Raw genomic sequence first — 19,561 nt, 5'->3', positions numbered from 1 at the left:
ACCCCCGTCACTCGTAACCAGGGGGCATTTCTGATGGCCCCACATTATGGGAAACGGGCTGCCCCTGTGGTGTGGCCGGGGTGGCAGTGATTATAATATCCTTCCAGATTATCATTTTAAACAAATTATCATAATTATCAATCAATCATCGTTTTTTTTTACAGGGCTGGTTTCCCCGGGAGAGGAGAATCGCTTCTGTGACCTGTAATGCTTTTCTTTCGGTCCCTTAATAACCTTCATACATTTAAGGCCATTTAGAAGAAAGAGCACATTTAAAGACTAAATTCCCTGGTTAAAAAAGAAAATCAGGTCTGCCACACACACACACACACACACACACACACACCGCTGACCCCTAGCCAACACTTCCCCCCCAACATTTTCCCAACCAGAGCCAAAAACGATTTACTCCCAACCCTGCTAAAACCTCATGGGGGTAACAGACTGGGAAAGAACAACTGAAGGTTCACACAGTTTATAACAACCACTAAAACACACACACACACACACACACACACACACACACACACACACGCTGATGAATTGTGTTTTTCCCCAATGAAATAAAACTGTAGCATGCTGTTATCGATAGAGACGGACAAATAAATTGGGGGAAAGAACGCCAAAACATTTCTCTGCCTGGGTCCCTGTCAAATGATGGCGAGAATTCATTCATCTCTCTCCTCCAAAGCATCGAGTCCCGCTTTGAAGAACTGTGGACAAACAGAGAGGGATGACTTACGTAACAAATATATCACTGCTTTATTTTTCCATTCACACCTTGGAAAGGAAAAATCCTTGATGAAAAGACATAATCCTTGAACCGTTGAAAAGATGGAATGAGATGGTGCTAAGGAATAAGAGAGAGTAAGAGAGAAAGATAGTGTTGTTTGGGGTGAGGATCGGAGGGGATAAAAAGCAATTACATAATATCGATTGCACTGTGAGGGTGTCTGTGTCTTAATACTATCTGAGTCCTGATCTAGCTTGTGTTTACACATGTTGAAAAGACAGCGACGCTCTTCTGTTGGAGGGATTTGCACACACACATTCACCCCCCCCCCCCCCCCCCCCCCACACACACACACACACATCCCATAGACCAGGGAAGTCAGTGAATGGCAGGTGGGATAAACAGAAGTGGGGATTAAACAGACAGAGACAGACAGACAGATAGGACTGTTCAGAACCCAACCACAGCTGATCCTATCAACAACCTGTAATGATGGGTATCACCATCTAATCTAATATCCCCAGACAGAAACAGAGAGAGAGTGAGAGGAGAGAGACAAAGAGAGAGATAGGAGAGAGACAGAGGGAGAGAGAGAGGTAGAGAGAGGAGAGAGAGAGAGAGAGAGAGAGAGAGAGACAGAGAGAGAGGGATAGGGAAAGGGAGAGAGAGAGACAGGGAGAGAGAGAGGAGAGAGACAGAGGGAGAGAGAGCGAAAGGGAGAGAGAGGGGGAAAGGGAGAGAGAGAGACAGAGAGAGAGAGGGAGGGAAAGGGAGAGAGAGAGAGGGAAAGGGAGAAAGAGAGGGGGGGAAAGGGAGAGAGAGAGAGAGGGAAAGGGAGTGAGAGGGGGAAGGAGAGGGAGAGAGAGAGAGAGAGAGAGAGAGAGAGAGAGAGAGAGAGAGGGAAAGGGAGAGAGAGAGAATGAAAGGGAGAGAGAGAGGGGGAAAGGGGAGAGAGAGAGGGGGAAAGAGAGAGAGAGAGAAGGAAAGGGGAGAGAGAGAGAGGGAAAGGGAGAAAGAGAGGGGAAATGGAGAGAGAGAATGAAAGGGAGAGAGAGAGAGGGGGAAAGGGAGAGAGAGAGAGCGGGAAAGGGAGAGAGAGAGAGAGAAGGAAAGGAGAGAGAGAGAGAAGGAAAGGGAGAGAGAGAGAGAAGGAAAGGGAGAGAGAGAGAGAGGGGGAAAGGGAGAGAGAGGGGGGGGAAAGGGAGAGAGAGGGGGGGAAGGGAGAGAGAGAGAGCGGAAAATAAAGAAAGAGCAAGAAAGGAAGGGATAACAAACTCACACCTCCTTTAGAGTCTGGGGAGTGAATGGAAGCCCCTTGACTCCGCTCTTATCCAGCTATCTCGCGTCCTCGGCAGATTTCACTAAGACGGCTTTGGAGCTACAATAACATCGTCTCTCCTCCTTTATACCTCCCTCTGTTTTCAGTCTCTCTTTCTCTCTCTCTCTCTCTCTCTCTGTCTAACTGTTTTTTGGGATCTAGTCTGTCTATCGCGGCGCAAAGCCTCTTGGGACGAGGTGTTGTTTTGGTTTCGGGGAGAGAGGGATCTGTAGGGTCAAGCACTGTGATGGAAACATAGATAATAGTATAATGTTATGGATGATCTCTCACTTTCTCCCTCTCTCTTTCCAATAGCCAGAGGCCCTTTTCTGTGAGTAAGCGGACAGGGAGTGGGAGGGAGAACAGATGAGGGTGGTTGGAGGGAGGGAGGCCCCACAAGACCCCAGCTGGTTCCTCGTCGCCACGGAGACAGAGGGATGGAGGACAGAATGAAGGGAGTGGGAGTGGAGGACCGCACTTGAGAACGGGTGCAGAGCCACTTCTATAGCCACAATGGGATGTGTGTGTGTGTGTGTGTGCGCGCGCGCGCGTACATAGTAGTGTCCTCTCAATAGGATAAGATGACTTACGGTTTACAACTTACTGTATGTGATGTCTTCATCATTTCCCTAGATTAATAATATCACCACAAAGCGACAGCATGGGAGACGACACAGCGCACAATAACTTTTCAATAGGACCGTTGTAATGCCCACAAAAAGCAATGCGTACACCACCAGGCAGCTTTTGGTCGACACTGGATGTGAGTTACACCCCCCCCCCCCCATACACAAACGCTGGGAATACGCTGGATAAATTCAGTCCGTTCCAATAATTTGAGACCACAGAGCAGCCGATTGGAGGTCACAGAGTATTATAGGCCCTACAATACACACGTCACCCGGTCGATACAATACACACGTCGCCCTGTCGATACAATACACACGTCGCCCTGTCGATACAATACACACGTCGCCCTGTCGATACAATACACACATCGCCCTGTCGATACAATACACACATCGCCCTGTCGATACAATACACACATCACCCTGTCGATACAATACACACATCACCCTGTCGATACAATACACACATCACCCTGTCGATACAATACACACATCACCCTGTCGATACAATACACACATCACCCTGTCGATACAATACACACATCACCCTGTCGATACAATACACACATCACCCTGTCGATACAATACACACATCACCCTGTCGATACAATACACACATCACCCTGTCAATACAATACACACATCGCCCTGTCAATACAATACACATATTACCCTACAATACACACAGAACCCTCTCAATACAATACACACATCACCATGTCGATACAATACACACGTCGCCATGTCGATATAATACACACATCGCCCTGTCGATACAATACACACATAACCCTCTCAATACAATACACACATAACCCTGTCAATACAACACACACATAACCCTCAATACAATACACACAGAACCCTCTCAATTCAATTCACACAGAACCCTCTCAATTCAATTCACACAGAACCCTCTCAATACAATACACACAGAACCCTCTCAATTCAATTCACACAGAACCCTCTCAATTCAATTCACACAGAACCCTCTCAATACAATACACACAGAACCCTCTCAATTCAATTCACACAGAACCCTCTCAATTCAATTCACACAGAACCCTCTCAACACAACACACACAGAACCCTCTCAATACAATACACACATCGCCCTGTCAATACAATATACACATTACCCAACAATACAATACACACATTACCCAACAATACACACAGAACCCTCTCAATACAATATACACATTACCCAACAATACAATACACACATTACCCAACAATACACACAGAACCCTCTCAATACAATGCACACAGAACCCTCTCAATACAATACACACAGAACCCTCTCAATATAATACACACAGAACTCTATCCTACACTGACTTCACTGACTGGCTGTATCCGAGCTGCGAATCAATTTGCATTTTCCAGTAATCAAGCACAGCAATAGCCCACTGTGTGGTGTAGAGGAGGAGGAAGGGGAAGTGTGTGTGTGTGTGTGTGTGTCTGTGTGTGTGTGTGTGTGTGTGTGTACTACACTGATGAATGAGTAATGTCATTGGGGAAAGGCTCATGCATAATGTCATTCATATTCATAACGGTGTAGCATGCAGTCCACTATGGCATGATGAGGGCCCACCGCAGCACACTGTGAGCATAATGAGGCCCCATCAATACCCACTCACTGTGTCCGTCCGTGTGTGGGTGTATCCATATGTGTCCGCATGCCTGTGTGCGCGTGTGCGTGTGTGTGTGCGTGTGTGTGTGTTTGTGTGTGTTTGTGTGTGTGCGTCTGAAACATCTGTGTGGGTGGAGGCAGTGTAGGACCTGCCATTGGGAAGGTGGTCAAGTGAAGTTGAGACCAGAGCTAAACATTGGATTGTGTATTGTTTTGAAAAGCCAACTGAAAGACCTTCATCATGACACAAATGGATTCATGTTGAAGGTTTAGACGAGGGGTCGAGCACAGAGATCTCAGGGACGTAATCACTAGGGCCACCAAACAGAAGAAAACGGACTGAAGAAGAGAGGGAATGCATTGGTCTGTTCACCAACCAGTGACACCCTACAACCCATTTCCATTTTAGTCATTTAACAAATGCTCTTAGGGTTAAGGAGGAATAAGGGTTTGCTCAAGGGCACGTCAACAGATTTTTTACCTCGTCGGCTCAGGGGGATTCGAACCAGCAACCTTTCGGTTAACAGCTCAACGCTACAGAACCCAGAGAAGCCCCTTAACCCCTATTCATCCTTCGTACTGTTGGAGCTATAGTCAACAAATTGAGTCCCAAATGGCACCCTCTTCCTTATTCACTGCACTTCTGTTGACCAGAGCCCCATAGTCTTATTATTAGTAGCATTCTTTTTGTTTCATTCACGTCTCTTTTCGACCGGCACTGTTGGAGCCCGGGAACGTAAGAACTTCACTCTACCCTGCAATTACATCTGCGACTATGTGCATGTGACGAATAAACTCTAATCTAAATCAAAAGTAGCGCATTAACTAGGGAATCGGGTGCCATTTGGGATACAGCTGGAGTGCGTGGGCCATGGCTATACACTGAGTGTACAACGCATTAGGGACACCTTCCTAATATTGAGCTGGACACCCTTTCGCCCCCTCAGAACAGCTTCAATTGGTCGGGGCATGGACAAGGTGTCGAAAGTGTTCCACAGGGATGCTGGCCCATGTTGACTCCAATGCTTCCCACAGTTGTGTCAAGTTGGCTGGGTGTCCTTAGGGAAGTGGATCATTCTTCATACACACGAGAAACTGTTGAGCGTGGAAAAACCCAGCAACGTTGCAGTTCTTGACACAACCCGGTGCACCTGGTACCTACTACCATACCCCGTTCAAAGGCATTTAAATATTTTGTCCTGCCGATTCACCCTCTGAATGGCACTCACACATGATCCATGTCTTAAGTCTTAAAAATCCTTCTTTGACTCGTCTCCTCCCCTTCATCTACACTGATTGAATTGGATTTAACATGTGACATCAATAAGGGGTCATAGCTTTCACTTGGATTCACCTGGTCAGTCTGTGTCATGGAAAGAGCAGGTGTTCCTAATGTTTTGTCCACTCTATGTAAGTTTCCATTGATTCTCTTAACATGTGTCCCTCCCTCCCTCATTTTTCTATGTCCCCAGCCATTGTTCTTTCACGCGCCATTAAGTTTATACTTGAACTCTCGCTCCCTTTCTGCCGTGACCCGGCGACACTGGCCGTAAAAGCCAACGGTCCGCCTCCTCAATAAATGTATCACCTCATAAAGACGTGGCCGCTGGTGCCCCGTTCAGTGGGACGTATCGACAACACAAAGACCAATGAAGGAGCATCCACTGGTCATGCTATGGGAAACTGGGCAGTCGTTCACATTTGACTTTGAGTGTGAATATACAGTATATCGATAATATGTGATGTGACATGGATTGTACGTCTGAAATGGAGGTATTTGGAATTCCAGATGTAGTGTGTGTGTGTGTGTGTGTGTGTGTGTGTGTGTGTGTGTGTGTGTGTGTGTGTGTGTGTGTGGTTGTGTGTGTGTGTGTGGGGGGGGGGTGTGTGCGTGTGCGGGTGTGTGTGTGTGTGTGTGTGTGTGTGTGTGTGTGTGGGTGGGTGTGTGTGTTTGTGTGTGTGTGTGGTTGTGTGTGTGTGTGGTTGTGGGTGGGTGGGTGGGTGGGTGTGTGTGTGGGTGGGTGTGTGTGTGTGTGGGTGACAGTGGTCAACCAAAAAGAAATGGTTGAACAACAACAATACATCTGCTCACCTTTTTGATGCAGCTCTCCGGAGAGGACGCTGCCTCGTGGTCATTCAGCATCTGCTGTGAAGAAAACAAACAAACACTTTTTTACAACTCAGCTCCGGCAGAAATAACAGACTCCTAATTCCAACGACACAATGACGTATGGCGCTCTGAACAACATCGGACCAAACCGTAACCTCTTCTATTAATCATGACCGTGGTGACCTGCTGATGGGCAGGGGGACTCCATACCGTTAACCCACACTAAGACCAGGGGACACAGAGTTACAGAGTTACCACCCACCACATCCTCCACACACCACTTAAGAGCTGTTGCAATAAATGCCTCCGTTTTGTCTGTAATCTCCCCTCCCCCTTCAGCATAACAGGACATTTCGCTGAGACAGTCAGCTTTGGGGGAGAGAGAGGAAAGGAGATGTGGAATTAGGCCTCCAGCAATATTTACTCAGAAAGGCTGTGGGGAGAATGCTGCCAGTGTCTGGAGGTTGAAACGCATCAAGTTGAGGAAGCAAGGAATGATGAAGAGGTAGGAGGGATGGTTACAGTGATAATGACAACCCCCCCTCTCTCTCTCTCACAGTGGCTCATTCATGGCTGGGAATTAGGGAGGGGAAACCATCCATAGTCTGAGTTTAGCTGGGATTATCAGGCCCACGTGCGCGTACACACGTACACGTACACACGTACACACACACACACACACACACACACACACACACACACACACACCTCTCAAGCACCAGCCCTCCCAACGCACCAGCCCTAACCTCTCTCCAACAGAGGGTGTGTTGTGTGGGGTTGCACTGGCAATTCCGTACCCGTATATTGAACTTGACATATTAACGTTTGGATTTCTCCTTGAATGTTCTCGATGATTTGAAGGGGGGGGGGGTGGGGATATGCGTCTGTGTTCCCGAGCAGTTATCTCATTTGGAATCTGATGTGGGGAAACTGTGGGGGGATTATTTGGCGCGTACAGTGGAGTCTTTTATGAATCACGTTGAATAGACCTGCTCAAAGAGAGATTACGGTCTGTGTGGACGGTAAAGCCGGATCGGGGTCCTATAGGCGCTGGCACGTTTCTGCCCAACAAACACGCCATTCTTCCCGGCCCTAGACCCATTTACTTGTACATGTGCAATTGCTAAGTACATGACTGTAAATGTCCAAACCTCTTAAGGTTTAATGGTCACGTGTATCGTGTGTGTGTGCATGATTATGCCACTGCCTCTTGGCCATCCAGGGCTCCAAAGAAAAGAGACCTGAAAGGGATCTCATTTGTGACTCGATTCAGGAAACGAGGCATATGTCACGCCTCACCACTTCACAGGAGCAGCAATCGTTACGTGTCGGACCTGTGTTGTCGTGTTATTCGTATCTCAGAGCCATTTGCGTTGCTAGTTATAGCCTAATGTTAGCTAGCTCACATTGAACCTGGTCGCTTAGCTACCTGCAGATTCATGCAGGGTCGTAACCTCATGAGTTGGGATTTTGGTTCATTGTTTAGCTAGCTAGCTACATGTCTTAACAAAAGACTCCACTACACAAGTAACCATTTCAATAGACTGTCACTGTGACAACTGTTGATCGACGTAGCTGGTAAATTCACTCTGGCTATCTTACTCTGATTTCAGAGCACTCTCGTCTGAGTGTGCCAGAGCGCAGAATAACTGACGAACTTAAGAACACTCAACACCTGTTGAATATGGCCCGTGTCAGTAAACATTGGCAAAAAAAGCTTAAATATTTGCCAGCAGCACAGTTGCCGTCACCAATGCTCTGGATAACATAAAAACAGCCTAACCAGCTCTGCGAGGACAAGTAAAATGGTCAGTGAGCTCCTCTCTGTGCCAACGTTAGCCAGTTAGCTTGGGTGCTTGACTGCTGTTAGGACAGAATGCTCGGATCAACCCTTAAATAGATGGGTGGGGCTAAAGCTTAAGAGGGTGTGAACAACGCTAAATGGGGGAAGACAAAGAAGAGCTCTACAGTAGTCGTACCAAAATATTCAAAGGCCATTTTCTCAAAAGTGAGGTTACAAGTTGATCAACTTTCAAAGCAGAATTACTTTCCATATGTTTCTCAACTAAAGTGTATGATATACCATTTTCTACCTCTGTCTCTACTTTTATCCAATGTAAAAAATAAAAAATAAAAATATTTGACATTTTTTGCTGCATGAGACCGAATCGAGCCGGTCGGTCACATTTGGTTAAATGAAGACCAAATGAAAATGTTAAAGTAATCTGGTTCTGCCAATAGGTCTCAGTGTCTCCCATTTCCTGTCCAGGGAGACTGGCATCCAGTCCATGTGCTCTACATCTGAAAGGTCACCCTATTCTCTCTTTAGAGCGTTTCAGTTGACCAGGACCCATAGACTGCCTTTTCAGACATCTGTATTGAGGACTCATCCATGTGTGCTGCAGACAGACAGACAGACAGTGGGCCGAAGCTGCGGTTCACTGCATTAAGCTGTCAGTGGATCTCCCAGCCCACTGAATGGAAGCAATTACACCACAGATACTTACATCTCCAATCTAATCCTCAGCCTTGTCATAGCCATCCCCCATCGTAAAAACAAAATCACGTCAGCCGGCGGCGCAATTCAATGACACTATTTTAAACTAGCGACGCCGGGGTCTTTGTATTTGGTCCACCACAGCCCATGTGTAACTCGTAAGCCCCCTCAAGCCCACCACACACAACAGCATCCAAATACACCCTTGGTGTGTGTTTATAAATGGCTGTAGTGCTGGGAAACTGCTCAGAGGCACAGCTTTGGGCAATGCCAGAGCCATTCACTTAGGGAGAGAGAGAGCGAGAGAGCGAGAGAGCGAGAGAGAGCGAGAGAGCGAGAAAGAGAGAAAGAGAGATAGATGGAGCAAGGGCAACACTCAGCTGTGTGTGTGTGTGTGTGTGTGTTCAAGCGGCTGTGTGTGTATGTGTTTTGTGTGTGTTCAAGCGGCTGTGTGTGTTGCTGCGTTTCTGTGTGTGGTGGTGCTGATAAGAAGAACCCTCCTTCACATTCCTGGCCATCCTGTTCACATTGTGCTCTGACAATAGCCCTTAAAAGTGATGGACGCAGATAATGGAAGAGAGGAAGAGAGAGAGGGAGAGAAAGAGGAAGATTGAGACCGAGTGAGAGGATAGAGAAAGAAGAGAGAGGAAAGAGAGGATAGATAAAGAGTGATAGGTGAAAGAGAGGGAGAGAGAAAAGAGGAAGAGGGTAGACAGAGAGGCGAGAGGGGCCTTCCCCCTATGGTAATATATGGAGGCCAGCTGTAACAGTTTACAAAGTAACAGCTTCATTGATTCTGCAAAACGCTACCAGGCACTCCAACAGGGTTAGGCCCTCTCTCCCTCTCCCCACCACCCTCTCGACACGCCAAACATAAATATGTGTATGTATCAAATTGTGCGAGAGTAACTCGAAACTGTAGGAGACATGCAAACAGACACAAGCAGTTAAACTGACGGTTGAATGTCTTTCAGCTTTTGGGTTAGACCCACTTCTTCCCTCCTCTCCCCCTTTACATTCTCGGCTGGCGCGCTCCAAATCTCAACGTGAGTCTCGGAGAAAATATTTTGTTCTCGTTTTGCATTGAGCTTCGAAAACCAGCTGCTTTATAAGGTGAATAAACATAAAAACAACTCAGCTGAAGTCGCTGTGTGCTTTGCTCCGAAGAGCCGCGGTGAACGGGGTCTCCTGCGCTGTATCGCATGAGGTTATAGGTGTGATGCGCAAGGCCCAAGTCTGCCTCTCTCTCCCTCCCTCTCGTCCAGCTCCTGCAGACAGACACACAGGCACCCGCACAGACACACACTCTCCACAGCCTTACAGAGACCCAGTCAAGCAAATAAATAGCCTATTAATTAGAAGAGGGGAAAAAGTGATTGGCCTTCCTGACTAACACCAGCACATGATTTATTGCCCGTGTCACCACCGTTTCAAAGTCACTTTTCTCCGCGTCAGACGGAACACTCAAAACAGAGGTGAGCTTATTTCTGGATCCCTCCACAGAGCGGTTTCACATTGTACCCTTGTGGTCCTATCTGCACGAGGCTAACGCTGACCTGTACTAACTTGTCAATAGGTCTTATGGACTTGACGAGGAGAGAAACTATGGCAAATAGTGCCGGTGTCATGGAGACAGTGGAAGGTGTGTGTCTGGGCACAAAACTCTTTTTTTATGGGCCTGAAATGACCTCAAACGTAAACACACGGGTCTTGATGAAAGGTGCAGCCACCTGCGGAATCATTCCAACGCGGTGACTGTCTAAACCTCATTAGGTGTGTGTGTATGTGTGTATTTGTGTGACATGCCATGATGAGTAAGCAAGGCGAGGTGTGGAGTGTAAAGAAGCTCCTCGGCGAATGGGACGGCTGTATTGTTACAGCCCCCCCCCCCATCGTTCCCAACCGGGCACACATGGAGCAAATCGGGCCCAGTTAATTCCAGAACCTCTAGCATCTCTTATTCTCTCTGCCCTTCAGAGGCTGTCCAGCGTAGGCCCTACACAAAGCCCACGTGGTCGTTTGCCTTCACAACCCCTGCACCACTTCGCAAGACACAATCACTATGGAAACTGTGGGCCCACTTATTGAGAGTCCAGGAATTACCGATAGTGCTTTAACTACTCAGGGATCAGCGACAAAGGATAGCGCATCCCAGATGTACACCAGTAGCACAGAAACAAAAATACAAAAATAAAAAAGGTCCCTTTCAGAGTTTTTGCTGTCGGAAAATTTTGGCACTCGTTGCCAAAAACAATTCTCCTCAAGTCTGGATAATATGAGGCAATATAGCAACACGGCCAATGGATGGTTATGGATGTCAGAAGCCACAAGTTTCCAAAAAGAAACACCAGCAAACAGACCTCAAGGCCTTTTGAACCGACAGACTGACAACCCATTGGCTACAGGAGCCACACCAAGAAAGCCACAAATTGGAAGTTTTGCTATGCAGTTATTGAGAACTTTCTCCAGCTGGCAAGAGTTAATTGTGGCAATGCCGGGACATTATTGATTTCGTGACCTATAGATTAGCACGGATGCGGTCTTCCGCGGTGCGATCGCCCACTGCATAATAAACAGCTGAGTGTGCCTGTGTGCCTGTGTGTGTGTGTGTGTGTGTGTGCCTGTGTGTGTGTGCGTGTGCCTGTGTGCGCGTTTGTGTGCCTGTGCGTGCGTGTGTGACTGTGCGTGCGTGCGTGCATGTGTGTGAGAAAGAAAGAGAGAGGGAGCTCTTTCTGGTTTTCACTGCTCTGCCGTCTAAACTGGGCACTAACTATCATGTCAAACATGATTGCAGCAAATGAATCACTGTGATTCTCTCCAGCACCAGCCGCTCTCAACCCTTCACAGCCGACACGCTTCAAGAAAAATATCACTAGTCTGCAGTCTTTTCCTATGAGGTCGACACTTCTGATATCGCTTTGATAGCCCTGGACCAAAACAGGCTTGCTCTCTCTTTGCCTCTCTCTCTCTCCCAGCCTCTGTCTCTGTCTCTCTCTCCCAGCCTCTCTCTCCCAGCCTCTCTCTCCCAGCCTCTCTCTCTGTCACTCCCAGTCTCTCTCTCCCAGCCTCTCTCTCCCAGCCTCTCTCTCTGTCTCTCCCAGTCTCTCTCTCCCAGCCTCTCTCTCCCAGCCTCTCTCTCCCAGCCTCTCTCTCCCAGCCTCTCTCTCCCAGCCTCTCTCTCCCAGCCGCTCTCTCCCAGCCTCTCTCTCCCAGCCTCTCTCTCTGTCTCTCCCAGACTCTCTCTCCCAGCCTCTCTCCCAGCCTCTCTCTCTGTCTCTCCCAGCCTCTCTCTCTGTCTCTCCCAGACTCTCTCTCCCAGCCTCTCTCTCCTAGCCTCTCTCTCTGTCTCTCTCAGCCTCTCTCTCCCAGCCTCTCTCTCCCAGCCTCTCTCTCTGTCTCTCTCAGCCTCTCTCTCCCAGCCTCTCTCTCCCAGCCTCTCTCTCTGTCTCTCCCAGACTCTCTCTCCCAGACTCTCTCTCCCAGACTCTCTCTCTGTCTCTCCCAGCCTCTCTCTCCCAGACTCTCTCTCCCAGACTCTCTCTCCCAGACTCTCTCTCTCCCAGACTCTCTCTCTCCCAGACTCTCTCTCTCCCAGACTCTCTCTCTCCCAGACTCTCTCTCTCCCAGACTCTCACTCTCTCTCTCTCTCTCTAAATCAGTTGAATCTTGTTTGAGTAAGGATACTGTCTGACTGGATAGGGTTCTTTTGGACTCAGTTTGTATTCCAGGGTCATTTGTCCTCAGTTGGGTGTAAAGGGGCTATTTTGGGACTTCCCAACAGATACGGCGCTATCACTACTTAAAACATATTTTAACAATGAGCCTGCTCAAGAAAGAACATGGAGAAGGAGGGAAGGATGGAGAGAAGGGAGGAAAGGGGGAAATCCTCCCTGCTAAATACCAGGAAGCTAGGCAGCATTCTGATAGAATATATCTATGAAGACTTTAATAAGCTGAGGACTTGAAGCTGTCTGCCAAAGCAAACATCAAGGCAGTCCTGATAGCAGAATGCTCCGAGGGCTATTGATGGGGGGGGGGGGGGGGGGCAATTAAACATAATGGCTCCCAGCTTAGCATTGTTTGATTCCATATTATAGCCTTATCAACGTCTTCCACTTTGGCTGTCAGCTGAATGTGAGAAAGGCATACAGACCATGTTGGCGCATGGCAGAGGAACGCACTAGTCCTATTGTCTGGGCCCAATACAAAGGTGAGAGAGATCAGAGATTGGTTTGACGGGGCTAAAGCTAACAGCGTTATTACTCAACGTACCGGGATGGGCCAGGCGTTAGTTGGTGGAACGGAAACCTTCCAAGAGATAGAGTGAAAACACAAAGGGCAGATCTGTCAAACACGCGCTGCCATTGTGCGGCCACTTCTCAAACAACAGGCGTGTTTGCAGTACGAGCAACGAGTCATTTAAGAGTACTTTAAGAGTTCCCATGATTTATGCTCGGGCAAATGTCACAATAAAATATGACGGGTGCTTTTCAATAAAACCCGGGACGAGCTGCATTATTGTTTAAATGGTTCGTATGACTCATATCAACGTATTACCCATACAAGCGACATAGCAGCATGATTTATTTGGCTAATATTCCACAACTTAATATTCACTAAGTATACACTGACGGGCTGAACTCCTGTTGCGTTCTTCAACTTCTTGTTGGAGTGAATTGTTCTCTTCAGGACAATATTAGCGCTGAAGGGTTCACGGTCCGCACTTGCTCAGCAAATACACCTTGACAGGGGTACATTATTTTAGAATGCCGGGAGAGAGAGAAATCGATGTTGTGCCTGGGAGTTGTTAAAAACGCGAAAGAGAAAGAGAGCGAGCAAGAGAGAGCACAGGAGCAAACGTATTAAAAGGGTCATATTTTCATACAGGCCTCGCGCCTCATCCATCACCTTAGCATTGGGCCTCTATCCTTTTAAGCCGCGACGCAAAACCTCATATCGACAGAGCCATAGCGATAAATTAGCCGGCTGGCCCACTTTATTGATAAGTCATTTGGGAGGATGATCAGTAATAATCATAAGTGAATAAGGGAGGGGCGATAGATCTCCGGCCAACAGATGCTTTGACAGCCGCATGGTCACGACCAATAAATAATGCTACCTTGGTGGCTAAGAGGATTGCATACACAGTATCCTGGTCGGGGTAGCTTTCACACCATGATATATGGCATCTTCTGTGTTTGATTTTGATAAGGTTGCGGCATATCGAAATGTCGTCGGGGCTGGGGGGATATCTCCACCTCTTCTCTAATGATCACATACGGCCTCTTGGAACACGCAGGGGGGGGGACATTGGAGAGAGGGGGGGGACGTCGGAGAGAGATTTAGAGCTTGACCTGTAGGCCGCATAAATTGGATCGAGAGTCAATCCATATGATACGTAGATGCTTTTCACTTCTGCTGGCGAACATGGAGTTTGAAAGATGGGATATCTCGGTAGTGTATGAGGTATAGGTAGCAACATGTTTTTCATTAGCAACATGCTTCAATCTGATCAATCTGATATTGGCTTTCTGGATTCCAGTATTCTCCCATCTCAATTTCTTTCCTCGGAGATGTATGTCTGTGAAGGAATACACATTGGGTCAAATGTCTCTCTCAAACCATTGAAGCCTGTAATTCAAACCAGGGACCCCTTTGTATGCAAAGAAGAACATATAAACCTACTTAAGAGACCAGATCTGTCATCGGAAGAGGTTTTTGGAAGCGGGCCATGGGTATATTGTCATGTGATGATGGAAGAAGCCTGGCAAAATGATGTATTGTTTATTGGGCCCGGATAAATATTTACTGCTTTTGCATATTTCGGTGTAAATATGCAAAGAGCTTTCCTTACATCGCGCCTCACGCTGGTCTGACAAGTCCATCCTGCTCGCCAGAGGGCTCGTGAGAGAGAGAGAGAGAGAGAGAGAGAGAGAGAGAGAGAGAGAGAGAGAGAGAGAGAGAGAGAGAGAGAGAGAGAGAGAGAGAGAGAGAGAGAGAGAGAGAGAGAGGGTGTGCAAAGAGAAGAAGGGTATTTAAAGTACACTAACACTAACTTTGGAGAAATTTCGACACTTAGAGGAAAGGGTGGGGTGGTTTTGAAGGTTAGTTGGTTGCTCCCCTCCCCTTCGATACGGGCTTGTAGCTTTCCCACATATTGACGGGAGGAGAGGGGAGGACAGGGAGGGAGAAGATGGAAGGGCAGACTTGGGGCCCCTAACATGAAAGTGAAAGGTGTCCCTTGAGTTGGGGCTAAGTGCACGTACTGTATATTTGGGTCGGGGGAGCACAAGCAAGCGCTTTCTTTGTGCTTTGGGGTTTAAGCCGGGGTCAGTTCTAGATGATGCCTTCAAGTCGAGAGAGACGAGGAATGACTGCATGATGAGATTTCTTCCCCAGATAAATAAATACCTCAACCAGTGTATTTCCTGCCTGGCTGCGCCTAGTCAAGTCTGATGGGGGAAAGGGGGAGGTGAGGAGCCAAGGAGGAGTGAAAGGATTGCTTAAAACACTGTTGCATGCCCCAGAAAGACATAATATAGCCATTTAAGTGATGGGGGGAGGTTGACGACAACTTAATTCCCGTCACGTCAATAGCATCTTTAACACTAGAACCGCCATAGGCCAACGGCCACTGACGTTTGATTTAGTAAATGAATAAAAATCTGCTTAAAAAAATAAATAAAGTCGTGCTCCTTCCCTTGTTTGTATTTTACATTGCTCAGTTGTCAGAATATTGATTTTTTTTATTGATTGGTTTTACTGCTAACCTACAAAGCATTACATGGGCTTGCTCCTACCTATCTCTCTGATTTGGTCCTGCCGTACATACCTACACGTACGCTATGGTCACAAGACGCAGGCCTCCTAATTGTCCCTAGAATTTCTAAGCAAACAGCTGGAGGCAGGGCTTTCTCCTACAGAGCTCCATTTTTATGGAACGGTCTGCCTACCCATGTCAGAGACGCAAACTCGGTCTCAACCTTTAAGTCTTTACTGAAGACTCATCTCTTCAGTGGGTCATATGATTGGGTGTAGTCTGGCCCAGGAGTGGGAAGGTGAACGGAAAGGCTCTGGAGCAACGAACCGCCCTTGCTGTCTCTGCCTGGCCGGTTCCCCGCTTTCCACTGGGATTCTCTGCCTCTAACCCTATTACAGGGGCTGAGTCACTGGCTTACTGGGGCTCTCTCATGCCGTCCCTGGAAGGGGTGTGTCACCTGAGTGGGTTGATTCACTGATGTGGTCATCCTGTCTGGGTTGGCGCCCCCCCCCCCATGGGTTGTGCCATGGCGGAGATCTTTGTGGGCTATACTCAGCCTTGTCTCAGGATGGTAAGTTGGTGGTTGAAGATAGCCCTCTATTGGTGTGGGGGCTGTGCTTTGGCAAAGTGGGTGGGGTTATATCCTTCCTGTTTGGCCCTGTCCGGGGGTGTCCTCGGATGGGGCCACAGTGTTTCCTGACCCCTCCTGTCTCAGCCTCCAGTATTTATGCTGCCGTAGTTTATGTGTCGGGGGGCTAGGGTCAGTTTGTTATATCTGGAGTACTTATCCTGTCCTATTCGGTGTCCTGTGTGAATCTAAGTGTGCGTTCTCTAATTCTCTCCTTCTCTCTCTCGGAGGACCTGAGCCCTAGGACCATGCACCAGGACTACCTGACATGATGACTCCTTGCTACTTCCCAGTCCACCTGGCCGTGCTGCTGCTCCAGTTTCAACTGTTCTGCCTTATTATTATTCGACCATGCTGGTCATTTATGAACATTTGAACATCTTGGCCATGTTCTGTTATAATCTCCACCCGGCACAGCCAGAAGAGGACTGGCCACCCCACATATGCTCTCTCTAATTCTCTCTTTCTTTCTCTCTCTCGGAGGACCCGAGCCCTAGGACCATGCCTCAGGACTACCTGACATGATGACTCCTTGCTGTCCCCAGTCCACCTGACCGTGCTGCTACTCCAGTTTCAACTGTTCTGCCTTATTATTATTCGACCATGCTGGTCATTTATGAATCTTAGCCATGTTCTGTTATAATCTCCACCCGGCACAGCCAGAAGAGGACTGGCCACCCCACATAGCCTGGTTCCTCTCTAGGTTTCTTCCTAGGTTTTGGCCTTTCTAGGGAGTTTTTCCTAGTCACCGTGCTTCTACACCTGCATTGCTTGCTGTTTGGGGTTTTAGGCTGGGTTTCTGTACAGCACTTTGAGATATCAGCTGATGTGCGAAGGGCTATATAAATACATTTGATTTGATTTGATTGAAATCACAAGCAGAACGGTATTAAGAGCTTTTTTACCATTTTCTTCTCTCCACACAAATAAATGCACTGTAGGACATCGCTCTCTCCTCACGGAATTAATGAGTGGGCTAGATGGATGAATGGGCCATAAAAACGGATCATTGTGAATGTTACTTCACAATTTCATTTCAATTAGGCCTCACTGAATGATGAAGAGGTTGATTTAATTAACGACAATAGTGTGATGATGAAGAACTGTGGCCATTGTGACTGTGAACTAATGAAAACGCTATTGTGTTCTTTAAAATAATATTTTGTTTTTCATATTCTAATGTTACCTAAGACACAACCAAGTCATTATTATTCTGTCATTATATATTTACATATATTGTTTTATTAGACTGTTAGAATGTTGACCCGTCATTGGCTGGAAGGGGGGGGTCCATCAAGGCCAGGCGTATGCTAATGAGGGCCGCGTGACAATGTTCTCTAGCGAATACTTATAGGCTGAAAGGCCCGGAGGCGGACGCTCTAGTGTTAATGCTGACGCACTTGGGAACTAGTCTACTTGGTCAGAGCACTTTTTATGAATGTCTAAATTCCTGGTTGGTTGTAGCGCCCGGACATCTCTGCTATGGCTCGTCGCTAAACCTTCTTTAACCATAAACACAGTATAGACAGTTCCCCAATCTCTTTCTCTCGGTCTCTCAATGGCCCTTTTGTCCTGACCCCTGACAAATGTTTACAGTGCGTGTGTTTTCTCCCCGTAAAAGGATCGACAAAGTTGTATCATCAATTGGAGAGAAGTAAGGGTGTCGCGTGTTCCAAGAGCCACAGCGAACAGCTTGTAATGTCTGAACATCTCTTGTTTGTAGGAGCACAGACCTCTCTCCCTCTTTCCCTCTCTCCTTTCCTCCGTCCCCCCTTTCTCTCTCTCCCTCTCTCTCTCTCTCTCTCTCTCTCCTGGGGCCACATTTTGACAGTGTAATTTATTGACACCAGGGTCGTGTTCACTAGGCACAAAACGGAAGAAAAGGGACTGAAATAATTGACTGTTTTGCTACAGTGTGCCCTAATGAGTCTGACCCAGCCAAAAGCACACTGCCATAGATCCCGCCCCATAGGATATGGGAGACATAGACATGTACCTGAAGGACAAAGCATCTTTTTCCATGTTCCATGTTGAGGTGGAGGGGACAGGACCAGAGTGGTGCCATTGTAATGGGGATTCAGAATAGACGTATAATGTCTTTAGACACTGAACAGACTGAGGATCACCTAAAATAGAAATAACGGTGTCTGGGGCTAATAGGTCAAAATTACAGATGAACAATTGTGTTCCTGTCTGCCGACTGATGAATCCTCAGAGGGATTGGAGAATGCTGTGTGTGTGTGTGTGTGTCGTCCTCCCCTCTGGCCAGCTCATCTCCATCATGGTGACAGAGAGTCCTGCAGCTGTCAGCTCCATGACAGAGGGAGAGGAATGGCCGGCCTTGTTCCAACTCTCCAGACATGAGCCAGGCCATCGACAACAGGAAGGCAAGCAGCCCTGTGTGTGTATTGTGGTGGTAACCCAAGACTCAGGACGCGCAGGGATACATTTCAAAGAGACACCAGAGTGCTACAGATGTTGGATATTAAAGGGGAAGTTTCCCTAAAATCCAACATTTCCTAAGTGATTCCATACATTGAAACTAGTTAGGCGGAGTTGGCCTTCTTTTTCTCCCTGCAGCCTGGAACTGGAAAGCTGCAAAAACGCGTCACGTGACGTGTCTGTGTGCACTGTTAGCTCTGCTCTGTCGTCGATCAAAGAGCGATTGAGGAATTTGAGAATTTGGGATAAATTCTTTGTTTTATTGAAAGTGTACAGCAAAATTAACTATTTTTATCAAAAGTACTATCAGTTTTGAGTCAGGAAATGTGTACTTTTCAACCTAAAACGGTTGGGATTATTTATATCATTATGTTATAGGGCCAACTGCAGCAACAGCGGAGATAGGAACAATTGCCCATGTGCGCTGTCATGGGGCAACTCTGTGACGTATATGCCCTTATTTGGAGCTTGACGTCACAGATGTGTGTGGGGGTGAGAAGGAGCCGGCTCAAAAGTTTAAAGACTTATCACAGGTAGCCTAAAGTTAGCTCTGAAAAGTAGAAATCCAAACAGATGCCAGCAAGAGCAAGCTGGTGTTCGGTCGCTGTCTGCACTTTATAAGAAATCTAGGGAAGAAGGCACAAAATGTCACTCTTTTCCGTTGAAAGATAGACAGATGCAGAAAATTGCTAGTAAAAACAGGAAACACGATGTAAACACTACAGCCAATCTTGCAAATCTACGTGTGTAGTAAGCACTTCATCGACTATGACTTCTTAAAAAAAAGATATACAACCGGAAATGATGG

At 47.3% G+C, this 19,561-nt stretch overlaps 1 protein-coding gene across 1 annotated transcript in view; it reads right to left on the bottom strand.

Annotated features, from left to right (window-relative positions):
* prdm16 (PR domain containing 16) overlaps positions 1-19,561 on the bottom strand; it is a 237,780-nt gene that overhangs the window by 109,547 nt on the left and 108,672 nt on the right. Inside the window, 1 exon segment of the mRNA XM_064923162.1 lies at positions 6,409-6,462. Coding sequence (XP_064779234.1) covers positions 6,409-6,462 — 54 coding nt within the window.

This window comes from Oncorhynchus masou, chromosome 18 (genome assembly GCF_036934945.1).
Source record: "Oncorhynchus masou masou isolate Uvic2021 chromosome 18, UVic_Omas_1.1, whole genome shotgun sequence".
Taxonomy (NCBI): Eukaryota; Metazoa; Chordata; class Actinopteri; order Salmoniformes; family Salmonidae; genus Oncorhynchus; species Oncorhynchus masou.
Note: the sequence above shows the minus strand (reverse complement) of the source record. Positions and strands in the feature narration are given on the sequence as shown.